Here is a 26,238-nt window from a genome sequence, read left to right on the forward strand (position 1 = left end):
AATCTAGACCATCTTCATCATCTTCGGAGCCCATTGAGTCTATATGTATGTTTTCAAACGGCGATATACGTCGATGCCCCACGGGCCGGTGCGACACTTTTCCGGAATGTGGGGGCACGGTGGGGCAGCTTAGTAATGTTTTTAGCAGTTTAGCCTGGAGGAGACAAACAGATTGAAGAATTGAAGATATTGATTTTGGTGGTTAGGCAATTGAGTGTAATTGGGTGTATATTGCCCAATGGTGGTTCACCGGGTCAGACTACCAGGGATGGTAATGGTATACGGGCGATGAGGCTGACGTCACAGAGGATGATGGTAGTGAAAAGTTGAGAGAAATTTTTCCATCATCAAAGATTGGGAGATACCGTTTTAGAGATTGAGCAATGGGGTCCAATGTCTGGCAGTTATTTCGACGAAGCAAACCGATATTTCTTGTTCAGTCCTCTGAGGCACTGATACCAGGACATACAGACGGCACTGCGGCTATTGCATCTTCCTCTCTTTACCCTAAACAGAGCAATGGGGCAATCCTCCATGATTTTTGTAGTATTCTTCGGCTTCTTCGGAGAAACAAAACAAGTGTCTCTTGTCGAAGAAGCTTGAAGGGGTTGTGTGATGTATAGAGATCCCAGGGTTCGTGTACCATATTGATTACAGGTTTTGTCAGTTACTTTTCAGTGAAAGTCACATAATGGTCAAACAGCGTTGCAATAGCTGGAAATGAGGATCTCCAGCTGAAGAGCCAGATCGGAAAAATGTCAAAAGATATTATTAACTTTTCTAAGTTTCCCCAGATCTGAGCCCCACCTACCACTTTTCGCAACCATCACGTCAAGTGTCTGAGCTAATGGAAAAGTCAACAGTGCCTCCATCAAGTTTGAATGATATATACTCTACTTCAGAAACTGATAATCTGGAATGATTGCCAAATTGTCAAAATCCCCCATGAGATCCGCCTTAAGGTACTACCCATTCTCAGTGTGTGGTGGGGCTCCAGCCTCACCTTGCGGCTTCAAGCAAGTCCACTAAAGAACCGACTCCATTTTTGAAAATCTCCCATTTTATCTAAACCATTTCACGAAAAACATCAATTTCTCTCTCTACGGTACAATTTCCCCAGGCCGTTCCCACCCGGTAGACGAACCGCTTATATTGCCAAATCCGTCTCAATCGTAAACACTGCACTACACAACTGTTATCAACAGATTCGAAACACACACCGGGCCAAACCATGATTCCGATTGTTTTGACGACATGGACGCTGGATCAACTGAAAAAACCGGCATTTGAAGAAAAGTCGTCCACAGAAGTCGCCTACGCTGGAAAGGTGTACTCATTTGCAGCCATTCAGGACCAGGCCACAGATCTCTCGAGATCAGGCAACGAAATATGGGTTTTGCTAGGACCCACAGGCAGCGGCAAAACTACAACTTTGAAAAAGTACTTGAACGTTTTCAGTGCCCTCCATGGCCAGATGTCAGCCTGTGAGGTCAGCTGCAACACCTTCTTTGTGGACTTACTAGATAACAAGACCAGGAAGCTGTACTTGAGCCACATGCCGGTGGAGAAGCAGCTCAAGCGGTGTCCGTGCTCCGAGGAGAATATCAAAAAAGTGCTTTCCTTGAGAAATACGGCTTCTACAAAGACAAATGCCCATTCGAGTCGTTCTTGTATGCTAGTGACGTTGAAGGCAGATTGTGGAAACCTTACTATTCTCGATATGATGGGAAACGAGAAGTTCGAAGCCAATGCCGCTACTTCCAACGCTTTTGCCAATCTGAACGTTTCTTCCATCACACAAGCGTTGCTTAACAGAACCAGCAACAAGAGATCCTCCAACTTGGTCACCAACATGATCTTCAACGACCACAGTCTGCTGAAGTTGAAGTTTGTGTTGCATTTGGACAAAACGGGAGATAAGGCGTTGATCAAGTCGTCGTTGAACAACATTGCCGATGTGGTGAAAGGATTCAGAATGGACGAGAAACCGAAAATGGCTACTACTAGGCCTCAAGCTCTTCCGCTGTATGCTAGACCCACAGCAGCGTCCTTGAGTCCCAAGAAAAGAGCCGTAAAGAGGCCGTCGATGGTTCCATCCAAGCAGCCTTTGAAGCAGCCGAAACTCAATGTTCCTAAGGTACAAGCATCCAAAGTACCGTTATCCAAAGCTCAAAGTGTCAGACCAGTTTCCAACGAGCTGAGTTTTATCCAGAAGTTACGGCAGGCTCAGAAGGACGATACCAAGTCAGAGAAACAGGAGAAGAAAGACGAAAAAGTGGTCCAGATCCAGGAAGAGGTGAATGGCTTGAAAGACGAGGTCAAGAAAGCACGCCTAGCGACTGTGCCTTTAAAAGAGCAAATCACCAGATTCAAGCAGTTGTTCGAAGAAGCGGCCGAAGAATTGAGTTTGCTTCGTCTGGAAAAAATCAACTTAGAACTGGATTTACTGAAGAAGGCAGAGGAGGTTGTAACAGCCCATTCTGCTAAAGAGCAATCTGAAGAAACGGCACAAAAGATCAAAGAGGAGATGGAAGCAGCAGAGCAGAGTTTCAAAGCCAAGACTGACGAAAACGAACAGCTTCAGAAACAGATCCAGGAGCAGATTGCCCTTCTCAGTGAGAAAGGCGATGAGTTGAACAAGCAGATCGAGAAGAAGAACAACAGGGTCGTGGAGCTTGAAAAGGAAATAAAGAAGGTGAAGTTTGAGAAAGATAAGGAAGTTGTCGGCCTTCAAAGCAGGCTTGAATCGCTGGACAAAATGCTCGAGGATGAGAAGGAGAAATACAGACTTTTCCAGGAAAAGTTACCCAAAGAAGGAGCGCTTTTCAAACGTGTGGGTGACGCTTTTGAAGAGATCTCACTGGATTCCATAAGCTCCAGCGCTGAACTAACCGAACTTCAACTGTCCTACGATACCCTCAAAGACGAAATGAAGAAGCAGGAAGAGTCACACAAGGAGAACCACGAGTTCCTCAAAAAGAAGATCAAGAACTTGCGCAACGACAACGAGCATCTTGAAAAGAAGTACGAGAAAGCCCTGAATATGATCAGAAAGTGGAAGGGTCGGAATGAGGATTTGGCCAGTGACATAAAAACCATGGAGTCAACAGAAGCAGCCCATAAAAGCAGAATCACAGAACTTGAAGAAAAAGTCAAGGAACTCGAAAAATACAAATCCAAGTGTGAACATCTCGACAGCAATCTCCAGGAACTCAGGACCCTGTCTCATGAGGAGGAGAACCGACTTCGAACCAAGGTTTCAGATTACAAGCAGAAGTACAAAAAGCTCTTGAATGAGCAGACCGTACCCAGGTTGTTTCGTCCTGTAATTCACGAGGATACCGACTACAAGACGTATCTCAAGGAGAAGAGGAAAAACGAAACCCAGAGCAGTCCTCTTAAAGAGGCTAATACCAACAGAGAACAGAACAAGAGGCACTCTCTTACTGAGCCGCTCAAAGTAACGGCATGATAACGAAATACCCCATGATGTAACTAGATACCTAATTGATAATATGACACGATGAAGAGACGATGCATTAGGAGGTAATTTAGGCAATTGTAGTACTACGACAAAAATGGGAGTTCTCGATAATAGGCATTGAATAGCTCTACGCATTCGAAGAGTCATAACGTATGCTCTCTATCAATATTCCAATTGCCTTGAAAGTTTGAATTCATCGAATCCCTCTAAAACAAAGGCACCTACACTGCCCCATACGAAGTCGTTCATTGGTCTATACTTTTCATTACACGGTTCTTCTGTCGGTGAAGAAACGCACAACAGGGCCCAAGCCAGTCACATCCACGGTCTTCTCGAACCAGTTCAACAACAAACCGCCCTGCTTGGCGCCGTACGTCGTGTTCATGTTCTTGTACAAGTACTTCACCAAGTTGTCCTGCTGGTCCAGGTCCAACTGCTTGACGATATTGCTGAACTCATTCACGTTCTTGTTGTTTTTGATCGACACAAGCACCTCAAACACGGTCTCAGCGTGCAAGTTCTTGGTGGGCTCGTCGGCAACATAAGGAGGATTGTCCAAAGCCAATTGCAAGGCTGGCACGAACTGACCCAGCGACAACTGCTGCTTCACCTGTTTGGAAACAGCCTCGATGTCCTGGTAAGAAACAGCAGGCAAGTCCGGCACAAGGTCCTCCTTGGAAAGGTGGTTTTCCGGTTCGAGGGCGTCGATATCAATTCTTCTCCAGTCCTCCATTGTGGTGTAGTTGTATCTGGAGTAGTTGATACCTCACTACTTAGGGTCGCGAGTGTGCAGGTCCCGAGGTCCACCTCCGGAGGTGATAGGATTAAGTATGGTGGTTTTGTGGAGTTGGGGATGGGATATTGGGGATATCTGGATTTGGGTGGGTATTTGGTGGAAGACTGTTTTCTAGTGGTTTTTGTGGGGTCTGGTGTGGGGTTTAGTGAAGGGTAGTACCCCGAGAAACGGACCGGTAGGCAGGTATGGGCTTCGGTGGAATTAATTGAAGTGGAGCAAAAGAAAAAGAGAAGTCAAGAGAATAGTTATATTTTAATTTTGACGTCTGAAGTGTTTTTTGTGGTCAATGAGTGGAAGATGGTTTCTGGTTGGGGATCATGTCAATGCAATGAGGTGTGGTAGATAATGATTCTGGCACAATTTAGCGATCAGCATCATAGACGCAACATTTTTTGGACTTTTCATTATTGTGGAAGATTTCTATCATCTGTGGGAGAGGTTGAGGAGTGAAAGGCACTAAGCTTTTCTGAATTGCATCCATTATGACCATAAGAGGACTGAAGTGAACTCACTAAACCATCGACATTTGCACAACTGACTTCAACTTCCATTAATCCAACGCATTTTTAAATCGTTTTTCAAATCAAAGCCGATACCCTAAAATCACCAGACCTGATAGTGATCGATAGTCCCATATTAAGGCAGTCCAACGAGCCATACAGCAATACATGGGAAGGTCAACAACCACTCACCTATAGTGTTTCTCATCTTTAACATCCGTCTTCAAAACTCCGCCTCTCTTCACAAATATCAAAAACCCTACCCGATCCACCACTCCTTCATCGTACCATCCACCTCATCCACCTCATCAACCTCATCCTCACCATAAGCACCACCACCACAAATGCACCACCAAAGTAGCACCACCCACCTACACCATCTTACCTTTCCGTTTATTCTACTGTACATCACTTCTTGGCTCTCTTGGGCGCCGCCTCCTCGGGATCGTCTCTAGCATTGTCCCCCACCTCAGCTGCAAACTTGTCGATGAACGCCAACACCGTATCCTTGAGTTTCCGCAGATCCACGATAATCACAACAAGCCCGTCGCTGCCAACCTCGTACTTGATGTGGGACTCGTTGGGCACAGCAACCTCCTCATCGAACTTGTCGAAAAACTGGTCCACCTCATCGAACGTCTGAACACAGTCAAGCATGCGTTCTTCCATTTCGCCTTCCGGCACGTCGGGCGAATTGACCACGACGACCGCCCTCATGGGGTTTTCCAAGCCGTCGTCGCCCTCTGGCGGCCGTGGGATGTCGATTTCTTCTGATGACATGGAAAAAGACTGGTTGTGCCTGCAGATGAGAGCCTCCAGGTGATAGATGGATGTACAAAAGGCAGAAGGGAAGAAGAGATTGGGAATTTTTTGGATTAAGGGATTGGGGGTTTTGGAGATTGTGGAGATTTTGATGATTTTTGGTGTTTTAGTGAGGGGAATCCATGGTGTGGTGGATGGCTTGTGGTGTATTGTGCTCATCGGTTGCAGCCATTGAGGCACTGAGATGGGTATATATTAAGAAGGAAAGCAGACAAATCTGTGTTTCTTCTATTTGGCTCTTCAACAATACAAATGTATACATAGATCAAGAAAGAACAGTTTCCAAAAAATAAATAAAGGTTTTGTTGGCTTTGGTATGTATATATAGACGGTGTATCTCATTTGCAGCAATTCAGCCGTGCTGATAAGCAGACAATGAAGTGTTAGATGACAGTAGACAATTTAGCATAATGCTTGAAAGTATGACATATTTTATCATTCCAATGGTATTCAAGCATCAAATACAGTTAGTTCTTAGAATTTTCGGAAGATCAAATAATTGAGATATCAATCATCTTAAACCCTCTTGAGAGTACCCAGAGAATCCACTACAAAAGACTCCTTTCAATGACAGCCTCACCACACCACCAACCTCCTACACCAACTCTAACAGTACATCATAACATTTATTCTAACTCAAAAGCACAGGTCTTACAACCGTGGCTTGGATAGTCACGAGCTCCACTTCTTGAACTGGTTGATCAAGCCGTTGGTGGATGGGTCGTGGTCAGAAACGTCTCCGGACTCGTCCAACTCCTTGCCGATAGCCTTGGCCAACACCTTACCCAACTCAACACCCCACTGGTCGAAAGAGTTGATGTTCCAGATGGCACCCTCGACGAAAGTGACGTGCTCGTAGTAGGCAATCAAAGCACCCAAAGCGGCTGGGGTGATTTTCTGGGCCAAAATGGAGGTGGTGGGTCTGTTACCAGAGAAGACCTTGTGAGGCACCAAACCGCCAGTAGCACCTTCCTTTTGCACCTGGTTCTCGTCCTTACCCACCATCAAAGCCTCAGACTGAGCAAAGAAGTTGGAGGCCAACATGCGCTGGTGCAAGTTGTTCTCGATTGGGTTGTGGGACTGAGCAGCAAGGATAAAGTCGGCGGGGATCAATTTCGTACCCTGGTGCACCAACTGGAAGAAAGAGTGCTGGGCATTGGTGGCTGGCTCACCAAACAAGATGGTGCCGGTCTGGTAGTTGGTGAAGGAGTTGCCTCTGGTGACAGACTTACCGTTGGACTCCATGGACAACTGCTGGAGGTAGGCTGGGAATCTGTGCATGTACTGGTCGAAAGGAGCAACCAAGTGGGTCTGGGCGCCAAAGAAGTTGTTGTACCACACGGACAAAAGACCACCGAGAACAGCGACATTGTGTTCCAATGGGGTGGAGGTGAAGTGCTCGTCGAAGGCCTCGGCACCCTTCAAGAAGTCGTTGAAGTTGTCGAAACCAATGTAGATGGCCACAGACAAGCCAATGGCGGACCAGACGGAGTAACGGCCTCCGACCCAGCTCTCAAAGCCAAACATGTTCTTGGTGTCGATACCGAACTTGGCCACCTGCTCGGCGTTGGTGGAAAGAGCAGCAAAGTGCTTAGCAATGTCGTCCTGCTGGGCCTTCTCCAAGAACCAGGCCTTGGCGGAGTTGGCGTTGGTGGTGGTCTCAGCAGTAGTGAAGGTCTTGGAGGCAATCAAGAACAAGGTGGTCTCCTGGCTCAAGCCCTTCAAGGTCTCGGCCAAGTGGGTGCCGTCAATGTTGGACACAAAGTGCACGTTCAAGCCCTCCTTGGAGTAGGCCTTCAAGGCCTCAGTGACCATCACAGGACCCAAGTCGGAGCCACCAATACCAATGTTCACCACGTCGGTGATGGCCTTACCGGTGAAACCGGTCCACTTGCCAGAACGGATATCGTCCGAGAACTCCTTCATGTGCTTGAGCACGGAGTCGACCTCAGGGGCGGTGTTCTCGCCATCCACCTTCATCTCCTTGAGCTTTCTGTTTCTCAAGGCAACGTGGTACACGGCTCTGTCCTCGGTCTCGTTGATCTTGGAGCCCTTGAACATCTCGTCTCTGAGGTGCTCCACACCAGCCTCCTTGGCCAAGGCCACAAGGTCCTTCTTGACCTCGTCGTTGATGATGTTTTTGGAGAAATCAAAGAGAATCTCCAGGCCGTCGAAGTTCTTGAAGGTTTCAGAGAACTTGGCAAATCTCTCAGGATCATGGGCGAACTCGTCCTTGACCTTGAGGGTCTTGCCGACCTGCTCGTACACAGACTCGAGGCGCTTCCAGGCGGGCAATTCGGAAGAAAGGTTGAAGTTGGAGTATTGGGACATAAAGAAGATGTGGTATGTGGAAGAGGAAAAGTTGGTTTTCTCGCGGTCAGCTGAGGTCCATGTCACCACCTCCTGACGGGTGGCACAGACTGGTTATTTATGGCGGTTTAGGGGGTTCGTTTTGGTCAGAATTTCACGGAGATTACGAATCCGGCCTTGGTTTATCAATTGTGACTAAGCGTGGCCAGCTGGCCCGCACTGTAGTGCAGCCCTTACGGTCGCAGCAATTACATCAGATTAGTAATGGCGTTTTAGAAACTGTGCTTTTCGGTCGGCGTCGGAGTAGGTCCAGTGGAAAGTTTGGGGCGTCTTTTCGGTGGAATTCTAGGATTGAGTGAATTGGGCCAATAGCGGAGCATCCAGGCCGGCCGATTGGAGGTTGCTAGTCAGGGTCTGGTGGGAGGGAGAAGAGGAGGGGGAGGGACATTAATATTGAGTAGTTTTTAGGTTTTGAGATTGAAAGTTGGTAGAGATTTTGGGAGAGTTGAGCTTGGAAAAGCTGGTTTGGTGTGAAGTGACTGGGATGACCGGATCGTCAAGCCCACATGCTTGTGTAGTGGTTCCTGAAAGTTGCAGCCACAAAGAGCAGGCATCATTTAGTCGATTCTTCAGTTTTTTATAAGGTGGATTTTTGTTTTGGACGAATTGGAGATGCCAGACTTTTGCCAAAATCTCCTTCTAAGTGTCCGTTCGGTCAATCCATAGATCAGCCTCACTCGGCTGGACTTCATGGTAACTGAAAATTCAGCCTATACCCTTGGCATGCTCATTGTTAAATTGCGCTGCACCGACCTCCGATCGGGATAGCTTCTAGGGAACGAAAAGAGGCCGATTTTGTATGGAAGTTGATATTTCTGAAATCCTGAAAAACCCAGTTTTCAGTCAAATCTCCAGATTGTCCAGCCTTGCGGTCTCGTTCGCGCATGCTGACAGAAGACTGCCAGGGCATATGCGCTTAGCCGGTACCGGGCCGTTGAGCCGGTGCATCGTGAAAGTCAATGGACATGTGGAAGTGTCAAGTGGGGAGGGACTGAAGGGTTGTGACATTTGATTGAAAAAAGTTTAAAAAGGATTTAGAGAAAGAAGAGAGATTGGTTTGGAAAATCGGTTTCTGACTCGTGGGGGATTTCGTAGTTCACATGATGATCGTAAATGTGAATCACATAAGGTATAGAGTTTGCGCCAGGAGGTTGTCAGGCTCGAATTGTTGACTCAGCTTTAGTAGTGGAAGCATTGGTTTGGTGTGAAAAGTTGGTGGGGTCTGATTTATACTGGGTTTAGTCTTTTCATATGCATCAAAGATAGTCGAAATCAGTTAACCACCAAACTCAAGCAAATGTCGATTTTATCAGTTTAAGGCATTATGAGCTTAAGGAAGTCTAGGAAGCCAAGCTCGCTCTCGTCAACCTTCGTCAAAAGACACAATTGATGCATACGGAAAACGCAGAATCTTTCACCTACTACTTGCTTCTGCCTCTTTTGATATGAAGTTTCATCAGCTTCAAGCGAAGCCTTCAATATCATCAGGAAACAGATTTATGGAGAAGCGTGCTTACTATCAATGGCATCTAATCCACTATTTGACGATACAGCTGAAGCACTGTAATGACCTGAAAAGCTGAAAAGCTGAAAGCCTGAAAAGCTGAAAAACCGAAAGCCTATAAAATGGCAGTTCTGCTAATTGAATGAAAGAATACATCAAAATTTCTCTGACCTCCTCATACCATTCATTGAGCTGAGGGTACTTCCCTGCTACTAGTGACCCCGATGTACCAAAACATTTCCAACACAGAATCAACAAAGTAGCACGCAAGTCCAAAATTCAGCCATCACCGCATTTCCAAAAAATCAACCATTCCATCATTTCCTCCACTCTGTGTCCACTTTCAGACTTGTTGATAGTCCACCATATAGGTGCGCATTCTTAAGTACTACTAAACCACGATGCCTGGGCTTCAATCGAAATGGGCTGCGGCAGCCGAGGAGCCAGAAATCAAGCAAGCGGCTCCAGAAATCAAAAAATCATCGCCAAAACCCGCCACATCGGTTTTATCAAAATGGGCGTCTGCAGAGCCTGAAGAGGACGAACCCAAGAAAGAGCTGAAACCAAAGCTGAAGAAGAGAAACGAAGAACAGGTTCCCACGCCGCCACAGAGTTCTGAAACTGGAGAAGTGCTGGATTTGGCTAGATCCTTTGGCGACAGGCTCGGCGTTAAGGATGAACCCAAACGGAAATCCAAGCGAAACAGAAACAGGGATACTCATCGTGATGCTCCTAGACAACAGAGAGGTGCTCCAAACTCCAGGAATCACGAGGAGCATGAAGAAGACGAGGGTAATCAGGAGGAGCACTGGGAGGACGTTTCGGACGAAGAAGAGGAGGATTTGTTCGAGGATAAGCTTTATGAGAAAGGACCCATGACAGATGCTGCCAAGTCTCTAGCGATGAGAATAGGAGCTCCTGCCGAGGAGCCAAAGGCACCCAAGGGCCCTAAAGAGTCGAAACACAGAGATCACAAGGAGTCCAAAGATCACAGGGAGCATAAGGAGCAGAAGCCTAGGTCTAAGGATCAAAGACCAGCTAGGGAGTCTCAGGAACCAAAGGGCAAGTACATGACGCCCAAGCAGAAGAAGCTTTTGGAAGAGAAACAGAAGCAGGAGAAGCTCAAGGCCGAGCAGGCCGAGAAGGAGCGGAAGATCAAGGAGGAGGTGAGGCAGATGTTTGAGCTGATGGAGGACAAGTCGACCAACTGGGCTGACATTGATGAGTAGCGGCGGAGGATATTTTTAGGCGATTGATGTGACGCACGGTGAAGAAGGAGAACGGAACTCAGGCAAAGAATTGAATTCTGATGGGGATGTTGGTTGAATTCTACTTGTATTGAGATAGAAGGGCCGCTGATTGCAAGATAGCCTATGTCGTATGACTCAAAGCCGGAAATTACAAGCTGCAAGACGTTTTCAAGAGGATTTTGCTTCAAACTGCTTCTACGAATACGATCCACCAAGACACTTACTCAAAATGGGTGCAGCGGTCGACCAACCCAAAGCCATCAATTTCTCCTAAACTCAAACTCCAAACAAAGACCTTGCTACAATTGACGACAACCCCTTTATGACACGTCACTGAGACATTCCAATTGGATTAATGTACATCGACCAGTGGAAACGAGTGCACTAGCCACTTCCCCAATACGATTCCGCCAATTGGCCGTGACGACAAACAAGATCTGTATTTTACACAAACGCCAATCACACAATTCACCGTAAACCAATTATCTGTATTCTGTAAAATTCATTGACCACTTCAAGTACATGGACCACCCCGCCATAACCTACTATCATGGTGCGCATATTCCCCAGACATCACCTCATATCCTTCTTTACACATCCACCATGATCTCCACACAAAAGGCCCTTAGGCTACCGATAGGCCTATATAGCTTCAGAAACCGCTTCAATCCAAACACTACAATCCTTTTTCGAAGATCGTTTGTCCTAAAACACCCCAAAATGTCCCAGTACGAACGAATGATGAAACAGAACCTCGTCAAAAAGACACTCCAGGAGAACCCCGGCATCCTCAATGGCAAAGGAACGATGGAGAAACCGCAAACTAGCTTTTTGACGGTCGTGCTCCTTGTGGCAGCGTCCAGTTCCTTTACAATGCTTCTATACCTAGGATCCAAGGTCTACAAGGTATCGCTGTCCGAACTGGACAACGCGTCTCAGTGTGCGTTTTTGCCTCTTTGGCTCAGCTTCAATTGGCCCTGGGACCGCAAATTCGGCTTCCCGCTGTACCTCAGGTACTTTGATCCCGAGTTCTACGAGTATGTGGAGAGCATCCCCAACTTCACGGATGACCTACACCTGCAAAACGTCCAGTTTCTGGTTTTGGACGAGCTTTTCCGCCTGAAGCTCGTGAGGGACACGTTTGGCATTCCGCTTTTGCTCAAAACGGAAGATCTGGACTTCTTCGATAGCTGGATCGAGACCGAACACCCCACGATCCACGGACCCAAGATCACGATAACGAAATCCGACGGAAGAACGCATCTTACGTGGCGCTGGGCGATATCTCCACTTCCCTGGTGGGGCGACATTGACAAGGCACTTACGGCTTTTGGGTTCAAGCTAGATCGGCTTGATCCGAATGATGCAATGAGGAAAACGTCTGAAAAGTCAAGTGGGCGTGTTCACGAGGTCACTTCAAGTGACGGGAAGCCAAAGAGAGTGGTGACTTCCGATAAAGACTACAACATCGTGTTTCTGGGTCTGTTCCACTTGAGCAACTCCTCTACAACCAAGGCCGGCAAGGTGAACTACACAGGCATGATTGACTTTGACCACATGGGAATCAACAAGGGTGCCCGGCTTACGCTGATAGGGTTGATCGTGAAGGAGGACGAGACCGAGGTATGCTACAAGATAGTGTGAGGCGAGGGGAAAGTCAGCTACAAGGAGTTTAGGAGCGTGAAAGCATCGCTGTTTGAGAGTTCGAATATGAAACTCAGTCTTTGATTCTTGAGCTACGGAAGCGTCGTTCTCCATGATCATTAAAGGCATTTGCTTGTGAGTATAGCTTCAGGTCTTAACATTGAAGCGCCAAGGGGTCGAGGCGTTTAAGCGCTTAAGACAGCCCCATCTAGGACAGGTTACCGAAACCGGGCTCATTCACTGGACAATGCCTCGAGACGAGTGCATCAGGCATACTGAGTGGTTCCTCGGATGATATGGCTGCAATCAACAAGGCACCAAAAACAAACATCCTTTCCATGCTATGCCCATGTGGCTTGCTCACTGTGGCGTTTACGTTTCTGTGGTTTCTGGACCCTGTTACCCCAGAATTCCGTCTTATCACGACGACGCCTTACTGCCAGACCAATGTTCCTGTACTTACCGAGATAAGACAAAGATAAGAAGCACCAACAAGCACCAGCGCATCATCCAAAGGTCCATTTTTCCTCCCTTGAAACGTACCAATGAAGCGATCATCAACATCGCTGACTACTCTGGGAGCTAAAAGGGGGAAGAACACGCCGAATGATACTCCCAAAGATACTCCCGCGGAAGCTCCCGCGGACCATGAAAAATCGAACGGAAGATCAATCCAACCGACAAGAGCGTACAGAGCATGTGACTATTGTCGAAAACAAAAGACTAGGTGTTTCAGAAGCTCCCCTGCTGCTATTTGCTGTTTGCGGTGTCTCAGTGTGGGCATCCAATGCTCCTTCGAGACAGCCTATAGATCGGCAAATCCCGGAGTGAAAATTGTCAATGGAGTGCCCGAGCACTTGAGCGGGAACCAGACTGTGGAGGTTATTCCTGGAAATAACGACCATTACATTTCTAGGGTCGATACGGATCACAATTCGTCCAAGAAACTCGACTTCTTATGCGGGTCTGTAACCAGAATTTTGGAGCTTCTCCAGGCGCAGAATGGAGCTACACAATCGCCAGGTCAGTCCATTTTGAGCAGTGACGTGAAATTGCTCCTTGATGCAGCCTCGACGATGAAAGATCACCCTACTCCACAGACTTTCCCTGTCACACCTCAGGTGATCCAGGATTCGGTGACAGACGCCCTTGCAACGGACGTGCTGCAACAGGCTGAAGAAGAGCCTCCACATATTATTCTAGGTCCGTCAAAAGGTTTTGAAACATCTCCATTTAGTTTGTTGGCAGACAACCCAGGATCTGTGTCCAGGCCAGTGCAGAATCTTCTCAAACTCAGAGCTTCACACGGTCAACCCGCAATTGTGCTGAGTGAAGGTGATATTATAGACGCTGGCGTGCTCACCAAATACGAGGTTATTGACCTTATGAACGACTTCAGGAGTAACTACGGAAGATGGGTCCTGTTTCCTAGCGATATGTCTACAGAGGACTTAATAGACAGCGTCAGGAAAAAGTCTTCTCTTTTGATAACGACGTGCTGCTGTTTGTCGTTGAGATACTCCCTCAATGGAAAGCCAAACCCTGGTGACGTTGATAGCCACCGCAGAAAGAAAATCACATACAAATTGTTGATCCAGCATTTGCTTCGAGACCTCAACAAGACGCTTCTCAAAGTCGCTTGTTTCCAGGGTTGTGGCGACTCAAAGGGCGATATCGAAGACCTCCAAGCCATGGTTATTCTCTCAATCTACTCGATGTCCTTGTCCTCAATAGCTTGCAGCACCGTCGACGATGACCCTCTTCTTGATGATGAGGTCAGCATTAAAGAGCTCAATATGGACTCATGGAGCCTTTCAGGCACCGCACTTACAACATTCATTTCCAAATCCAACTTCGGAGTATTGCTCCACAGAGCAGAAGACGAAACGCCTAACTTTACATTCCTTTTCAACCAGTTCGATTCTACCGAATACCAGACTCTCACGATGTACCGCATCTACAACCACCTCATTCTCAATCACTTGGCAAGCTGTATTTTCAGCGGAAGAATGTGCATTGTCGATCAGATCAGACTTAGCCACTGCAATCTAGCCCTAAGCCTACCTAGCGCTACCAACTTCGATGGCCGTATGGTAAGTGAAATTGGCATTTTGTTGATTACTTACAACTACATCCAGCTCAGCTGCAATGGTGCACTGGCAAATGACCCAGAGCAAGTGGAGCTTGCTTTCAAGGGCGTGAAGGAGGAGATCAAAGGATGGTATGAGCAATGGGAGTATTTATTTTCCCAACCTGCGATCTCGTTTGTTGAGTCCACACTTTCATTTTGCCTCATACTTGTGCATCTCAGCTACACGCAAGAGAAGGTGGGGGCTTCTAAGAGACAGCCACCTTCACCAGCGAGTCTTCAAGACAGATTATTGACGTCACTCACAGACTGTGACAGAAAGTGCATAAGCCAGATCGTCTCGAGCGCCTACTACCTTGTTGATTTTTCTATAAAGATCCAGAACGACTCGTACTATGCGTACTTGTCGGACCAGATCCACTTTTTCTTCTATTTTGGTTGCGTCGTATTGCTCAAGGGCCTCAGCCATCTCAAAGCACACGACAAGCTTCACTATTTGAACGATCAAAACGATCAAAATGAGCTCAAGGAATCGACATGGAAAGATGCGCTAGTAAAGTCGAAGCAGCTCGTGGAGAAGTTGACAAGAATCTGCCAGGACAACACCGACGACTTGCTCACAAATTACCGAGACAGTCTTGTCGGCATAATGCAACTGGAATTCCCCATTGAGCTGAGCTAAGGCATCTTACGTGAGATGGCCCTTGAAGTTGCCCTCCATGTAATCGATATGGACGAAAGCACGCTCAACCATGGGCAAGCTCTCAATGGCGTACTGAAGCGCCTCGGCGATATCGTGGGCGTCTTTGAAGCTCAAGTTGTAATTTTCTGTGTCAAAGACGACGTCGATCTCCACATTCAAATTGTCACCCACATGGTACACCTTGAGGGCGGTGATTTGCTTAATACACTCAGCAAACCGATACGCCAAGTACAAAACCACCTTATAATCTGTGGCACTGGCAACTGCGCCTGTCAAGTTATCAATATGCTCAAATGCTGTATATCCCCAGCTAATGATGATGTAGACGGAAAGAATGAGGGCACCAAGCGGATCTGCCCACCAGATGCCAGCATAGTGGCCAATAGTAGGCATGATCAAGGAGACGGTGTTGAAAATGACATCAGTCATGGCGTCTTGTGCCAAAGCCTGGACTGAACTGGATTTGGAGGTTATACACCAAGCCCAACAGATGATTTTAGCACCGATAGTGGCAAGCATGATAGCAATTGCATCGATGCCGATTTCCACAATAACTCTTTCTTCAGGTTTACTGAGGAAAAGCTTCTTGAAAGACTCAAGGCCAACCTGGAAAAAAGAGATGATAATGACGACGGAAAAGATGAGGATTCCCAACGGCTCGAGCTTCGTTCGGCCAATAGGATACAAGATCTGTGTTCGCCAGTTCTTGTTGTTGGAGAGCCTGTTGGCGATGTAGATGATGAAGGTGGAAAGGAAGTCAAGCACGGAATCGACCAACGAGGCGATCACAGAAAGGGAGTTTGTCAAGAGCGAGATGATGATTTTTCCAATCAAAAGCACGGTGTTGACGGCGAAATTGACCAAAATAGCCACAAGCACGCTTTGAGAGGACTGTTCCTCGTCGTAACCGAGAAACTGACCGCCTTCCCTGATATTGCCAGGTTCAGCATTGAGTCTAGATTTCGAGTTCGACTGTTCCATGGCCTCCAGCGCCGGCTCCGGCTCCTCGTCAAGCTGCAGAAGCTTGCTTGGGTTCTTTGGGTCAGTATAGGTATTCAACATGTTCAAGTGGATTTTGCCGTAGTCCAAGAAATTGTCGATTTCAGTAAACCGCTCAATGAGCTCGTTCTGGTCGGTGTAGAACTTGCGGAGCTTGCTTTTGGCGGATTTGGGGTCCACGTAGCCGGCTTTCCAGTCTGCCAAAGGCAGCCAGTCTCCAATGAGCTTCTCTGGTCTCAATTCATTGAGCACACTCATGCGGCGAAACGGTCTTTCGTAGTCGTCGTTCTCCACATCCGCCAGGCCGACAGAGCCCGTATCGGAAAAGGCAAAACTGGCCAAGTCGTGGGAGGATCCCATCGGATTCAGCACCGTGTAACCCGAAGAAAGAAGTCTCTGGAAAAACGGCATGTTTAGCTGGCTCCGGCCGGTTTTGTGGAGCTCCAATGCAGAAACCAGCATGCGGCGGTTGTTGAGAACAGGCAGCCCCAGACCCCGGCGGCCAAACTCCAGGGTTGTTTTGGGGTGGTTGAGGCGTCTTTCTCTGCTTGCTGAACGAGGCCCAAAGTACAGATTTTCCGGCAGCGCCCGGAGCAACGGAACGGTTTCTGATTGGCCAGCAGCCACGTCTCTTCCGCCCGCCTGTCGTTTGAGCACAGGCAGCAGGTCCAGCTTCAGTATGGGCATTGATAAGGGAGGTGGTAGGTAGCTTCTGTCACTGCGATGTACGCTGTGAGCCGTATGCCTGTCTGCGCAGGGACCGGTGCGGTTGGGGCGGGAGATTGCTGGGGGATTTTTAAAAAATTTGATTGTTGGGGGACGGGCCGTATTTATAGTTTTTCTGGCCGTGCCTGTTTGAGAAATATTTTTTACGTTTGGGTTTGCGTTTTTGGCCGGTGGGGGGAGATTCGCTTATCTCGCTTAAGCGTGTGGCTGCTGCTCGCCGCAACTATATGCCATTACGAGGGAGGGTATGAGGATATTATTTGCGGGTGCATGGGAGAAAAGGAGGGATTCTGCGGATTTGGGGAGATTTTGGGAATTTGACAGTTGGAATTTGAAGTTGGTTTTGAGATTTGTGGACGGAGACGGAGACGGTGAAATGGGCTGGCGGAGTGGGATATAGAGGTTTTCATTGGTGGGATGAAGGCATTGTTGGAGGGTATTATGAGAATTGGTGATTTTAGTTAGTTTTGGGGAGTTAGCGACTTGGATTGTAGTGATTAAGGGCTTCGACCGAGGAAGAATGGCACAAACCGTGTGCTTTCGAGGAGCATATTTACGAAAGTTTAAGCACTTTGTGATACGCAGAGGAGTGACTCGCAGTCACTAGGATTGAGCAGGGCTAGGGTGGGCAATCACACCGTTTTTTGGGAGTTTCAATTGTGGAAGATTTGTTAGAATGAATGGATGTTGCGGTTTGGACAATTGTATTACACGATGTTCAATGGCAATTGTTCTTCTGCAAAGAATTGGCAGTCGTTCTGAAGAAAGCAGATGGATGTTTACAGGAACTTATCAAAACAGTGATCTCAATGTTTGCTTTAATTCACTTTTTGCAAGTCTCGTTAATGGTTGAAAAGTAACGATATTCAAGAGTGATGGAGTAGAATGACAGGTTGAGAGGTAAACACCGTTCAACACACTGGAGGATCTCACCATACTACTACACAAGCATATACAAGCAGTAATTGCCCATTCCAAAAATCTTGACTCTCAACTAGCGAGTCAAAACAGCTTGGAAGCATAGCCGTGATGATGTCCACACATGCATCGAAGTTCAGGGCCGAGGGAACTCCATGAAGCAAATCATGGCAGAATCAGCTCTGCTCGACTTATATTTTAATCAAGTACAGAATATCAAATAGAGAACAGAAACCAAATATTTGCGGAATCCAAATATCGTTGATCGCCTAACACCCTACCACTCCATCTTTCGCAGCCAAACATGAAGCCACCCTTCTGCACCCACAAACACACAAACACTTCAGACCCCACTCAATTCAAAAAATCTCCTCCTCAACAACCAATAAAAATAAAAAATCAAAAAAATGCCCTCAAAAAACCAACCCTAAAAATCCACCACCTCTGACCCTCAGAGACCGGCCCTGCACGTCTTTCGCGGTTACCCGCCCCAACACATAAAATCACTTTTTTCTGCCATCTCGCTACACCATCACCAAAGGTATGTCTTCTTCCAAGACGCCGAAATGATTACCAACCTTCTTTTAACTGAGGGTACATGCAGGACAAAACAGTACAAATAGGAATTCTTCGTTTATGATTTCGGCTTTTTCCCTGTTGACTCGTGCTAACCAAAGGTATGTCGATCTCAAGACATTATACTGATGATTGTTTACACAACATACTTCCTGGCGAACCCTGAGCCTCGGAAAAACATGCATCACCAGCTGACTTGTCATTTTTGGATTTTCTTCTAACATCCAGTTGATCTGCTCTTTTTTACCAGTAGTGTTGGAAGGCGCCGGTTTCAGGCGAAACCTTCGGTTTCCAAGGCAAGGTGTCTACATGATGAAAAACCATATTTTCAGTTCTGCTTCTGAACCAAACATTCCTGAAGATAACCCAATACCAAAGCTCAATTTCTGACAGACACCCTTGGAGCCCGCCTTTCATTCGTAACCTCTACTCTACACTGTTCACTATGTCTATCGTTTTACTAAAGACGTGCTTAGACCGAGAAGATCACGATCTTACCGTCGATACCAGACGTGGAGACCTTGCCGCCCTCGTACCACTTGATACTGGCGATGGTGTTCTGGTTGATGGTGCTCAAAGCCTTGCCGCTGCCCTTCTGGTTAGGACGGCTGGCCTTACCCTTCAAGTCCAATTGCTTGAACATGTTGAGAGCGTCGTGACTCGAGATCTCCTGGTCCTCCTCCACAGCAGGCACGTCGTGGATCAAGTCCTTCTGCTTCTCTACGTGGAAGGCCTCGTGCCAGCCGTTCTGGTCACCCTCAAACACAATCAAGTTACAGTTGTGGCCGCCCACAATGATTCTGTTGCCCGAGTAGAGGAGCGACTTGAATGGCAAGTAGTTGGTCTTGATGGTGATGAAGGCAGCGGGAGGCTGGCCCTCTCCGCCAGGGTAAACCACCGAAATGGAGCCGTCGTGGGTCACGTACGCCAAAGACTCGCCCTGGCCGTCCTTGTTGAAGGTCACGTCGTGCACCCAAGCGCCGGTTTCGTTGGAGTAGTCGCCCACAAGCGTCTGGAAAGGCAACTTGGAGCCCCAGATGGAAGGCTCGGGCTTCTCGTCGACACCTTTGATGTAGCCCGAGAAAACACGCACGTGGCCGTCGGTGGAGCCCAGCGCCAACAACACGTTGTTGGGGTGCCACAGCAAGCTGGTGATGGTGGACTTGAGCGGCTTCTTCAAGTGCTTGGACACCCACCAGTCGTTCTCGGCTTCGTAGTAACAGACAGCAATGATCCGGTCGGCCGAACCAACAGCAAACTTGTCTCCGTTGGGCGACCACTTGCACACGGTGGCGGCTCTGTTGATTCTCAAAAGCACCAAGGTGGGTTTGAAGTCTCCAGCCTGATCGTTCCATTCCCACACAAGGGCGTTTCTGTCCTGGGAGCAGGTCAAGATCTTGGTTCCATCGGGCGAGATATCCACGGAAGTGACGGTCTTGTCGTGACCCTTCAAAGTCGTGATAAGCTGGGGCTTGGTTTTGGAGTTCACCTGGGTCTGGTACAACTCCACGGTGTTGTCCTTGGTGACGGCCAAAAGCTCGTATCCAGGAGCAAAGCAGTGGTCCTTAATGGGCTCGTGTCCCAATTGATATACTATAGGCTGCAGCATGGTGCACAGGAGCTTCTCTCTACTGTGGTGAAGGTGTAGTTGAGATTTAGAGATCTGGAGCGAGCTATGTGTTGGTCAAGACCCGTACACCACGGTCGGTCCGACCGGACTTGCAACCGATTTTCGTCAGCATTTTTATATTTTATTTGAGTGGGGTATTGGGAATGGGGGTTTATGGATGTGGGAGAGGAATTGCGTGGATTGGGGCGATGTGTGTGGAAATACAGGGTAGGTGTTCGTTGAGAAGTCGAGGCATGAAGGCTGCTCAAACGTCAATGTGTTATATCTCATACTTTTGAAACTCAAGGTAGGTCAATCTCATCTAGGCAGGTCAGTTCCATAGCTCAATTTGCAGCTGGATGTATTTTGGATCACCAAACGGGTGGATGATGTTGACTAATTATGTAGACCTAAATGATATACTTGAGATCCTGATAAAAACCAAAATGTATATTATATCGGTATAATAGAGGATTAAGTTAAAAAAACAATACAAGGTAAGCAGAAATGCAAATGTAAAATTAAGAAAGAAGAAAAGTGGATTGAACCAGTCTATAGGCCAGAAACAACATACCACTTGGCTGACCTCAATAAATGAAAGATTTGAAGCTTTTTTTTCTTGTTCAAACGTTGACGGTGGAGATGTTTGACTATTTCAGAGAAATTGCTGGGCCATTGGTGGAAATACAGGGTAGGTGTTTATGGAGACTCGAGACGATATCGACTCAAAACGTCAGTTTAATACATTACACACTTTGAATTCAAGGCATGTGATCCAGAAGCACTTTCTACGCCGTTTTCGTTACAGATTGAACGGCTTTGGAAGACGGTTGTATTGAGTGAGGCTAAGTTTCAATTAAATGTAAACAACACCCTGATCTCTTGACCAAAGGGCATATCAGACTACAAGTTTCTGAATCGCTCTCCTTAAATACTTTACTCGGCCACACTCAACAAGAAAAAGGAAATATACAACCCTATCCAGCCCCAAAACATAAGAACAAAATGGAGCCAGAAGAAAGGCCCGTAAGTACACGCTATGTCGTTATTCTGCAAAATCGTGTAATAACCCTCCATATCGTCGTGAATCCCGAAGAATACTATGATAGCGGTTATATTATGTGCTATCCACAAGACTGCTTGCCAACCACCTGATTGGATGAAGAAGCTCAAAAAGTACCCAAGGAAAGCAATTGCATAGTGGTAGTAAAGGAACTGCTTGTGTCGTGCTGCTGTGTCGGTAGTGCAGTACTGAATACGAAGGAGTCTCTGGGCATTTTCCCGATCCATTTCGGAGTACTTTGCCCTGTCAAAATGTGAAATATTTCTGATACTCCTTTTCGTCAGATTTATGGTGTTTTGAGCCACCCTTTCCCAAGTATGGACGCTGTCGGTTTTCTTAGCTTGAGGAAATTGTGATAACACATCTCGAACTAGAACGGGCATTATACGGTGGCCGTCGTCCTTGTAGAGCAGCTCTTTTCCCAGATCTCTATCGTACTTTTTCATACCCCATGGGTAGAATGAGTAGACCACATTTCCAACTGGTAGATTCTCAGGAAGGTACGATTCGACCCCTTCTGTCGAGCCCTTTTCCCATGTTTCAAGCATTTGGATGAAAAGATTGATAATATCCATCCAGTTTAGATTGGTCTCTGTTGGGTAAATGTAGAAGGTGGGAAGTGGAAGAATACCGAAAACGACTGCCATTGATATGGCATTGAGAACCAACAAACTAGCGGCGATGACGAACATCTGGTTTTTTGTTGCTAAAACAGATGAGCTAATTGAAGAGAGGAAGCGATTTGCGTTGGAAAAGGAGAAATGTTTTTCTTGAATCGAGCCTAAGAATCATTGCATAGAACAATTGCCATGAACTTCGAGGACAATTCGAGTAGCCAGAGAATGTCTATACTGGGGTCTAAATTTTGCTTGGCAACTGACTTTATTTATTGAGGCCAATTGTCGAATCTGGCAATTGACCAAGCACATTCCATCTGTTGAATCGACGAGCATTTAACGTGAAGAGTTTATTGAATAAATGAAACATAGCGTATTGGACTAGAATTGAGGTGTGTACCTCTTCTGACTCTATTGTAACATCTCAAGGTAAAGCCACTAAAGACGTCAATTGATTACATTACATATTAACTCAAGGCATTGCAATACACATTAACTCATGGCATGTAACTCGCCTCTCTTCCAAAACCTCAGTCTGCTACCAGCACAACAGTAGTCACCAACCCAATCCAGCCCCAAAACATAAGAACAATATGGAACCAGAGGAAAGGTCCAGGAGTACACGCTATGTCGTTGTTCAGTAGAATTGTATAGTAACCGAACAAATCCAAAGCGATCCCGGCTAACACCACGGAAGCGGTTATATTATGTGCTACCCAAAAGGCGGCTTGCCAATGTAGTGAATGAACGAAAAAGCTCAAAAAGTAACCAAGAAAGGCAATGGCATAGTGGCAGTAGAAGAACTGCCTGTGTCTTGCAGCTGTCTCAGGACGATGGTACGGGATAGTAGAGAGTCTTTCGGCATTGTCTTGATCCATTTCGGCGTATCTTCCCGTTTCAAGATGTGACACATTTCTGACGCTTCTTTTGGTCAGATTCAAGGTGTTTTCAACAACCGTTACCCACGAACCAACGCTATCGGTTTCCTTAGCTTGAGGAATCTGTGACACCACATCTCGTACTAAACATGGAAATATACGGAGACCGCTGTCTTTGTAGACTACCTCTTCCTTCAGAAGTTTATTGTACTTTTTCATCCCCCATTGGTAGAACGAATATACAACGTTTCCAACTGGTAGACTGTGAGGAAGGTAAGCGTATACTCCTTCTGTGGAGCCACTTTCCCAAGTTTCGAGCATCTGGATGAAAAGGTTGATGATATCCATCCAGTCTAAATTAGGGTCTGTTGGATAAATGTAGAAGGTTGGAAGTGGAAGTATGCCAAAGACCACTGCCATTGAGATGGCATTGAGAACCAACAAACTAGCGGCTATGACGAACATCCGGGGGCAAATTGGGTATCTAGATTATTAAAAAAAGTGGTTGAAATGTTATGAATATTTAAGAGTGTCGTGTTTCTTGAGATGCTGGGTGCCCAGACTATCCATATCCAGTGAGCTCAATGCCTTGTAGGTTATGAAAAGTAGCCAATGCCCTGAAGGTATGAACAATAGCCATGACGTAGGTAGTGTGGGATTTGCACACAAAAGGCTCTATAGCGGAGATGTTCTGTGGTGTGGTTGTTTTAAGATGTATCGTGGTCTCACTACCTCAGTCTTATGTGATGTAGATAGACAAGTACGAACCACAAGATCAATAATTTTTGGATACTTATAAATATTCACATCGTTTTTGATTAAATTGAGCTTTTGAGTTGCCAGAAAAATATTGAAGAGTGTTTCTTGGCACCACCAGAATTGGTATCTATGTGTAGTTCGTCACTCCCCTACTAGATAAGCTAGTATAGGGATTGTAATAAGAGTATCTCGGGAGGAAGGAATGAAATGTGTCAAGTTTTGTAATCGAACACAACCAACACTTGAACTATTGTTATGTGCTTGTCCACCGTGAACATCAACACCAATGATAGATGGTATGATCGCTTTGTAAGTTCAAACAAACCAATAAGAGAATAGCTTACCCTCGTAAAAATTGTTCATCACAATTGAAGATACTCATCTTAGTAAGAATAGACGAATATATGGCTCAGTCGGTTACATTCTGAAAAACTCTCTTGCTTCCAAATCTTATAAGCACATCTACTTATCAATGAACACTCCCTAGAACAAGCATACATTTGTCAATTGGTACCTTTCACTACCCTACTCTGCCCAACGACTTCAATTCCTACCTTGCACTCCCTACACCAACATTCAATCAAACAAATATCTTATTATCAAACTTCTCCACACCTTCATCTTACAAATCTTATCGTACAATCTACATCCCCGCTCAAAGAAAGTTCGAGGACTGCTTCTCATCAAGGAAACGCTTGATCTTGGTCCACACCTTGTTGACCTTCTCGTTCTTGATGTTGGACACCTTGGCGTCAGCCTTGTCCACGACATACGAGAACATCTTGGCGGTGTCGGGGTCAAACAACACACGCAACCACAAGAACACCAAAAGAATGGCCAACTGGTAGCCCGAGGTGGATCTGAAGAGCAAGGTTCTCACGAGAAGATAAAACACCAAGAAGATCTCGTCAAAACCGATAATCGACGCAATGGAGTCGGCGTGTTTCTGCACAGCACCCACCTTGAAGTGTTCACACAACTGCAAGATGGAAATCAAGTACAAAGGCACGATCTTGAACACGGACTTGAAGGTGAAGGAGTACATGATGGCCAAGTTGAGGTACTGGAAGTTGTGCTGAGCCACAAGGGTCGTGATAGGAGGCAAGTAGTGGAGACCAAACTTGTGGGACAAGGTGGCTAAAAACGCGGTGGTGGCACCCAAAAGACAGAGTCTGTAGGCGATGGAGTTGATGTAGTAGATGTTAGGGAGCCACAAGGCCTGGAAAAACAATGTGATGGTTCCGAAAAGAACACACACGGAGTGGCCGCTCAACCAGACGTAGAACTTGGTTTTGGACGACGATCCGGGTTTCTTGACAAGACGTCTTTTGCGGTACTCGGCGTCCACGGTTCTGTTTGTTGTTCCGTTCTGGTCTTCAGACATGGTTGCTGGGGGGTAAATTTGGCGCCTGGAGAGCTGGGAATTTCAGGCTTTGGCGCTCGGAGCGTAAACGGAGCTATAACAGCAAAAATTCAGCCAATCAGAGCAGCGGATCCAGTGTATGTGCTGGATTGGGAAAACGGTGTTGGAATAAACGAGGTTGAAGTTGATGAAGGTGGAACCTGCAGAATGCTGTCACTGCCTCACTGTGAAGGAATCTTCACTGGCAGGTGAACAAGGGGTAAAGGGAGGGAGCAGAAGAGGTTTTTTTTTTTAATATGGAAGTTGATGTTTTTGGCTGGAATGGTGGAAATATCGTTTTTTCGGTGAAATTATGGTGACTTCGGCCGGTTGGGGCCTCCGTTGGTGGGTGCAAATCTGCATGAGATTTTCGGAATGTTGCCCATTTTTCGCCAATCAGGATGTACCGAGCTGGGGTTTGGTTTTGGTTTCTGGGGGAACTTTAAGGAAGGGTTTTGTGTTTTAAGGCTTTAAGAAGGAGGATTCTGGCGTTGGCGGCTGGGTGGGTGGGTTTTGTGATGCACGGCTGAAGCAACCATGCGGGTCGGATTGGAAAATGAACATTATGGTGCAATTGAGGAGAAGACTTAATCGGTATCAGAACGTAGCTCACGAGATAGGAAGAAAATTAGTAATGGAATTGATATTCGTTGTACTTTTTGCTTTTTGGGATTGTAGGTCAGTTGCTTTGGAGTGTCTCACACCATCAAAGGAGTATGAGAATGGCTATTCTACGGAGATCCAGACGAAAACGTATAAGAATTATATATATTTGCATTGGTTGTAAAGGAAACTGCAATATAAGATTTATAATGAAGAGTTGGGATTATGGTGTTTTGTCATACTTGTTGTCGTTCAACATCCTCGGTACATAGCCATCAATATGAAAGCACTTTATTTGGATTATTAAGAGCTGAGAGAAGGATACTGAGCCCGGTAGTATACCCTTTGGGCCATTTCAGCTTGTATATCATGGTTTCTGGCCATTTCTGAATACACATCAATACGCCTCGTTTGTATAGTGACAGTGGAATTTTCAAAAACCTAAATCATTAGATGAAGTTTTCTTACATTGCTACTTGTCAGTGCAGCATTGTAGCCCAACGTCTACGTCATGTCTCATATATTGCACATCCAGATAACACTATTGACTCAACACTTCATGTCACTACTTGTTACAAATTGTACAGCTAAACCCAAAACACCTACAACCCAACCGTCGTCAAAACCAAAAAGGAACAAAAAAGAACAAAAAGCCTAAATGCCCCTACTTATACTTGTCCACGCATCTGACCGGCCAAATTTGAGAGTCATCGAAAAACGCACCACTTGCTATCCAGGCTGTGGGAGGTGATGCACAGATTAACCGTGTTCCCGAAGAAGCACTTTTTTCGTGGTAAAGCCTGTCACCTCAACGACATGTATGTAGACCAAGCATGTCAGATGTGGACCAGACATGGACAATAGCGGAATCGTTGCCGTTGCTTTGTCACACGACATTCAACGGTCGTTCTGACGCAGGGAAGGGC

At 46.5% G+C, this 26,238-nt stretch overlaps 10 protein-coding genes across 10 annotated transcripts; 3 read left to right on the plus strand and 7 right to left on the minus strand.

Annotated features, from left to right (window-relative positions):
* Nucleotides 1-1,231: 1,231 nt before the first annotated feature.
* C7M61_002319 (uncharacterized protein) lies at nucleotides 1,232-3,472 on the plus strand (the record flags this gene model as incomplete). The annotated part of the gene is made up of 1 exon (XM_024857697.1): nucleotides 1,232-3,472. The coding sequence occupies one exon, from the start codon at nucleotides 1,232-1,234 to the stop codon at nucleotides 3,470-3,472; it is 2,241 nt and encodes a 746-aa protein (XP_024714196.1).
* A 277-nt stretch (nucleotides 3,473-3,749) lies between these two features.
* Nucleotides 3,750-4,217, minus strand: ARC15 (Arc15p; the record flags this gene model as incomplete). Its single annotated transcript, XM_024857698.1, has 1 exon — nucleotides 3,750-4,217. One exon carries the CDS (start codon nucleotides 4,215-4,217, stop codon nucleotides 3,750-3,752), a length of 468 nt encoding a protein of 155 aa, XP_024714197.1.
* A 971-nt stretch (nucleotides 4,218-5,188) lies between these two features.
* On the minus strand, nucleotides 5,189-5,560 carry C7M61_002321 (uncharacterized protein; the record flags this gene model as incomplete). The annotated part of the gene is made up of 1 exon (XM_024857699.1): nucleotides 5,189-5,560. One exon carries the CDS (start codon nucleotides 5,558-5,560, stop codon nucleotides 5,189-5,191), a length of 372 nt encoding a protein of 123 aa, XP_024714198.1.
* A 714-nt stretch (nucleotides 5,561-6,274) lies between these two features.
* On the minus strand, nucleotides 6,275-7,933 carry PGI1 (glucose-6-phosphate isomerase; the record flags this gene model as incomplete). The annotated part of the gene is made up of 1 exon (XM_024857700.1): nucleotides 6,275-7,933. One exon carries the CDS (start codon nucleotides 7,931-7,933, stop codon nucleotides 6,275-6,277), a length of 1,659 nt encoding a protein of 552 aa, XP_024714199.1.
* A 1,944-nt stretch (nucleotides 7,934-9,877) lies between these two features.
* On the plus strand, nucleotides 9,878-10,705 carry FGR50 (Fgr50p; the record flags this gene model as incomplete). The annotated part of the gene is made up of 1 exon (XM_024857701.1): nucleotides 9,878-10,705. One exon carries the CDS (start codon nucleotides 9,878-9,880, stop codon nucleotides 10,703-10,705), a length of 828 nt encoding a protein of 275 aa, XP_024714200.1.
* Nucleotides 10,706-11,446: 741 nt separating this feature from the next.
* Nucleotides 11,447-15,109, plus strand: ZCF19 (Zcf19p; the record flags this gene model as incomplete). The annotated part of the gene is made up of 3 exons (XM_024857702.1): nucleotides 11,447-12,366; nucleotides 13,098-15,012; nucleotides 15,092-15,109. The coding sequence occupies 3 exons, from the start codon at nucleotides 11,447-11,449 to the stop codon at nucleotides 15,107-15,109; spliced, it is 2,853 nt and encodes a 950-aa protein (XP_024714201.1).
* A 38-nt stretch (nucleotides 15,110-15,147) lies between these two features.
* C7M61_002325 (uncharacterized protein) lies at nucleotides 15,148-16,848 on the minus strand (the record flags this gene model as incomplete). Its single annotated transcript, XM_024857703.1, has 1 exon — nucleotides 15,148-16,848. One exon carries the CDS (start codon nucleotides 16,846-16,848, stop codon nucleotides 15,148-15,150), a length of 1,701 nt encoding a protein of 566 aa, XP_024714202.1.
* Nucleotides 16,849-18,853: 2,005 nt separating this feature from the next.
* ARC40 (Arc40p) lies at nucleotides 18,854-19,990 on the minus strand (the record flags this gene model as incomplete). Its single annotated transcript, XM_024857704.1, has 1 exon — nucleotides 18,854-19,990. One exon carries the CDS (start codon nucleotides 19,988-19,990, stop codon nucleotides 18,854-18,856), a length of 1,137 nt encoding a protein of 378 aa, XP_024714203.1.
* A 936-nt stretch (nucleotides 19,991-20,926) lies between these two features.
* C7M61_002327 (uncharacterized protein) lies at nucleotides 20,927-23,013 on the minus strand (the record flags this gene model as incomplete). The annotated part of the gene is made up of 2 exons (XM_024857705.1): nucleotides 20,927-21,745; nucleotides 22,420-23,013. 2 exons carry the CDS (start codon nucleotides 23,011-23,013, stop codon nucleotides 20,927-20,929), a joined length of 1,413 nt encoding a protein of 470 aa, XP_024714204.1.
* A 949-nt stretch (nucleotides 23,014-23,962) lies between these two features.
* Nucleotides 23,963-24,691, minus strand: C7M61_002328 (uncharacterized protein; the record flags this gene model as incomplete). Its single annotated transcript, XM_024857706.1, has 1 exon — nucleotides 23,963-24,691. One exon carries the CDS (start codon nucleotides 24,689-24,691, stop codon nucleotides 23,963-23,965), a length of 729 nt encoding a protein of 242 aa, XP_024714205.1.
* Nucleotides 24,692-26,238: the final 1,547 nt, after the last annotated feature.

Source organism: Candidozyma pseudohaemuli, assembly GCF_003013735.1.
Source record: "Candidozyma pseudohaemuli strain B12108 chromosome Unknown scaffold00004, whole genome shotgun sequence".
Classification (NCBI taxonomy): Eukaryota; Fungi; Ascomycota; class Pichiomycetes; order Serinales; family Metschnikowiaceae; genus Candidozyma; species Candidozyma pseudohaemuli.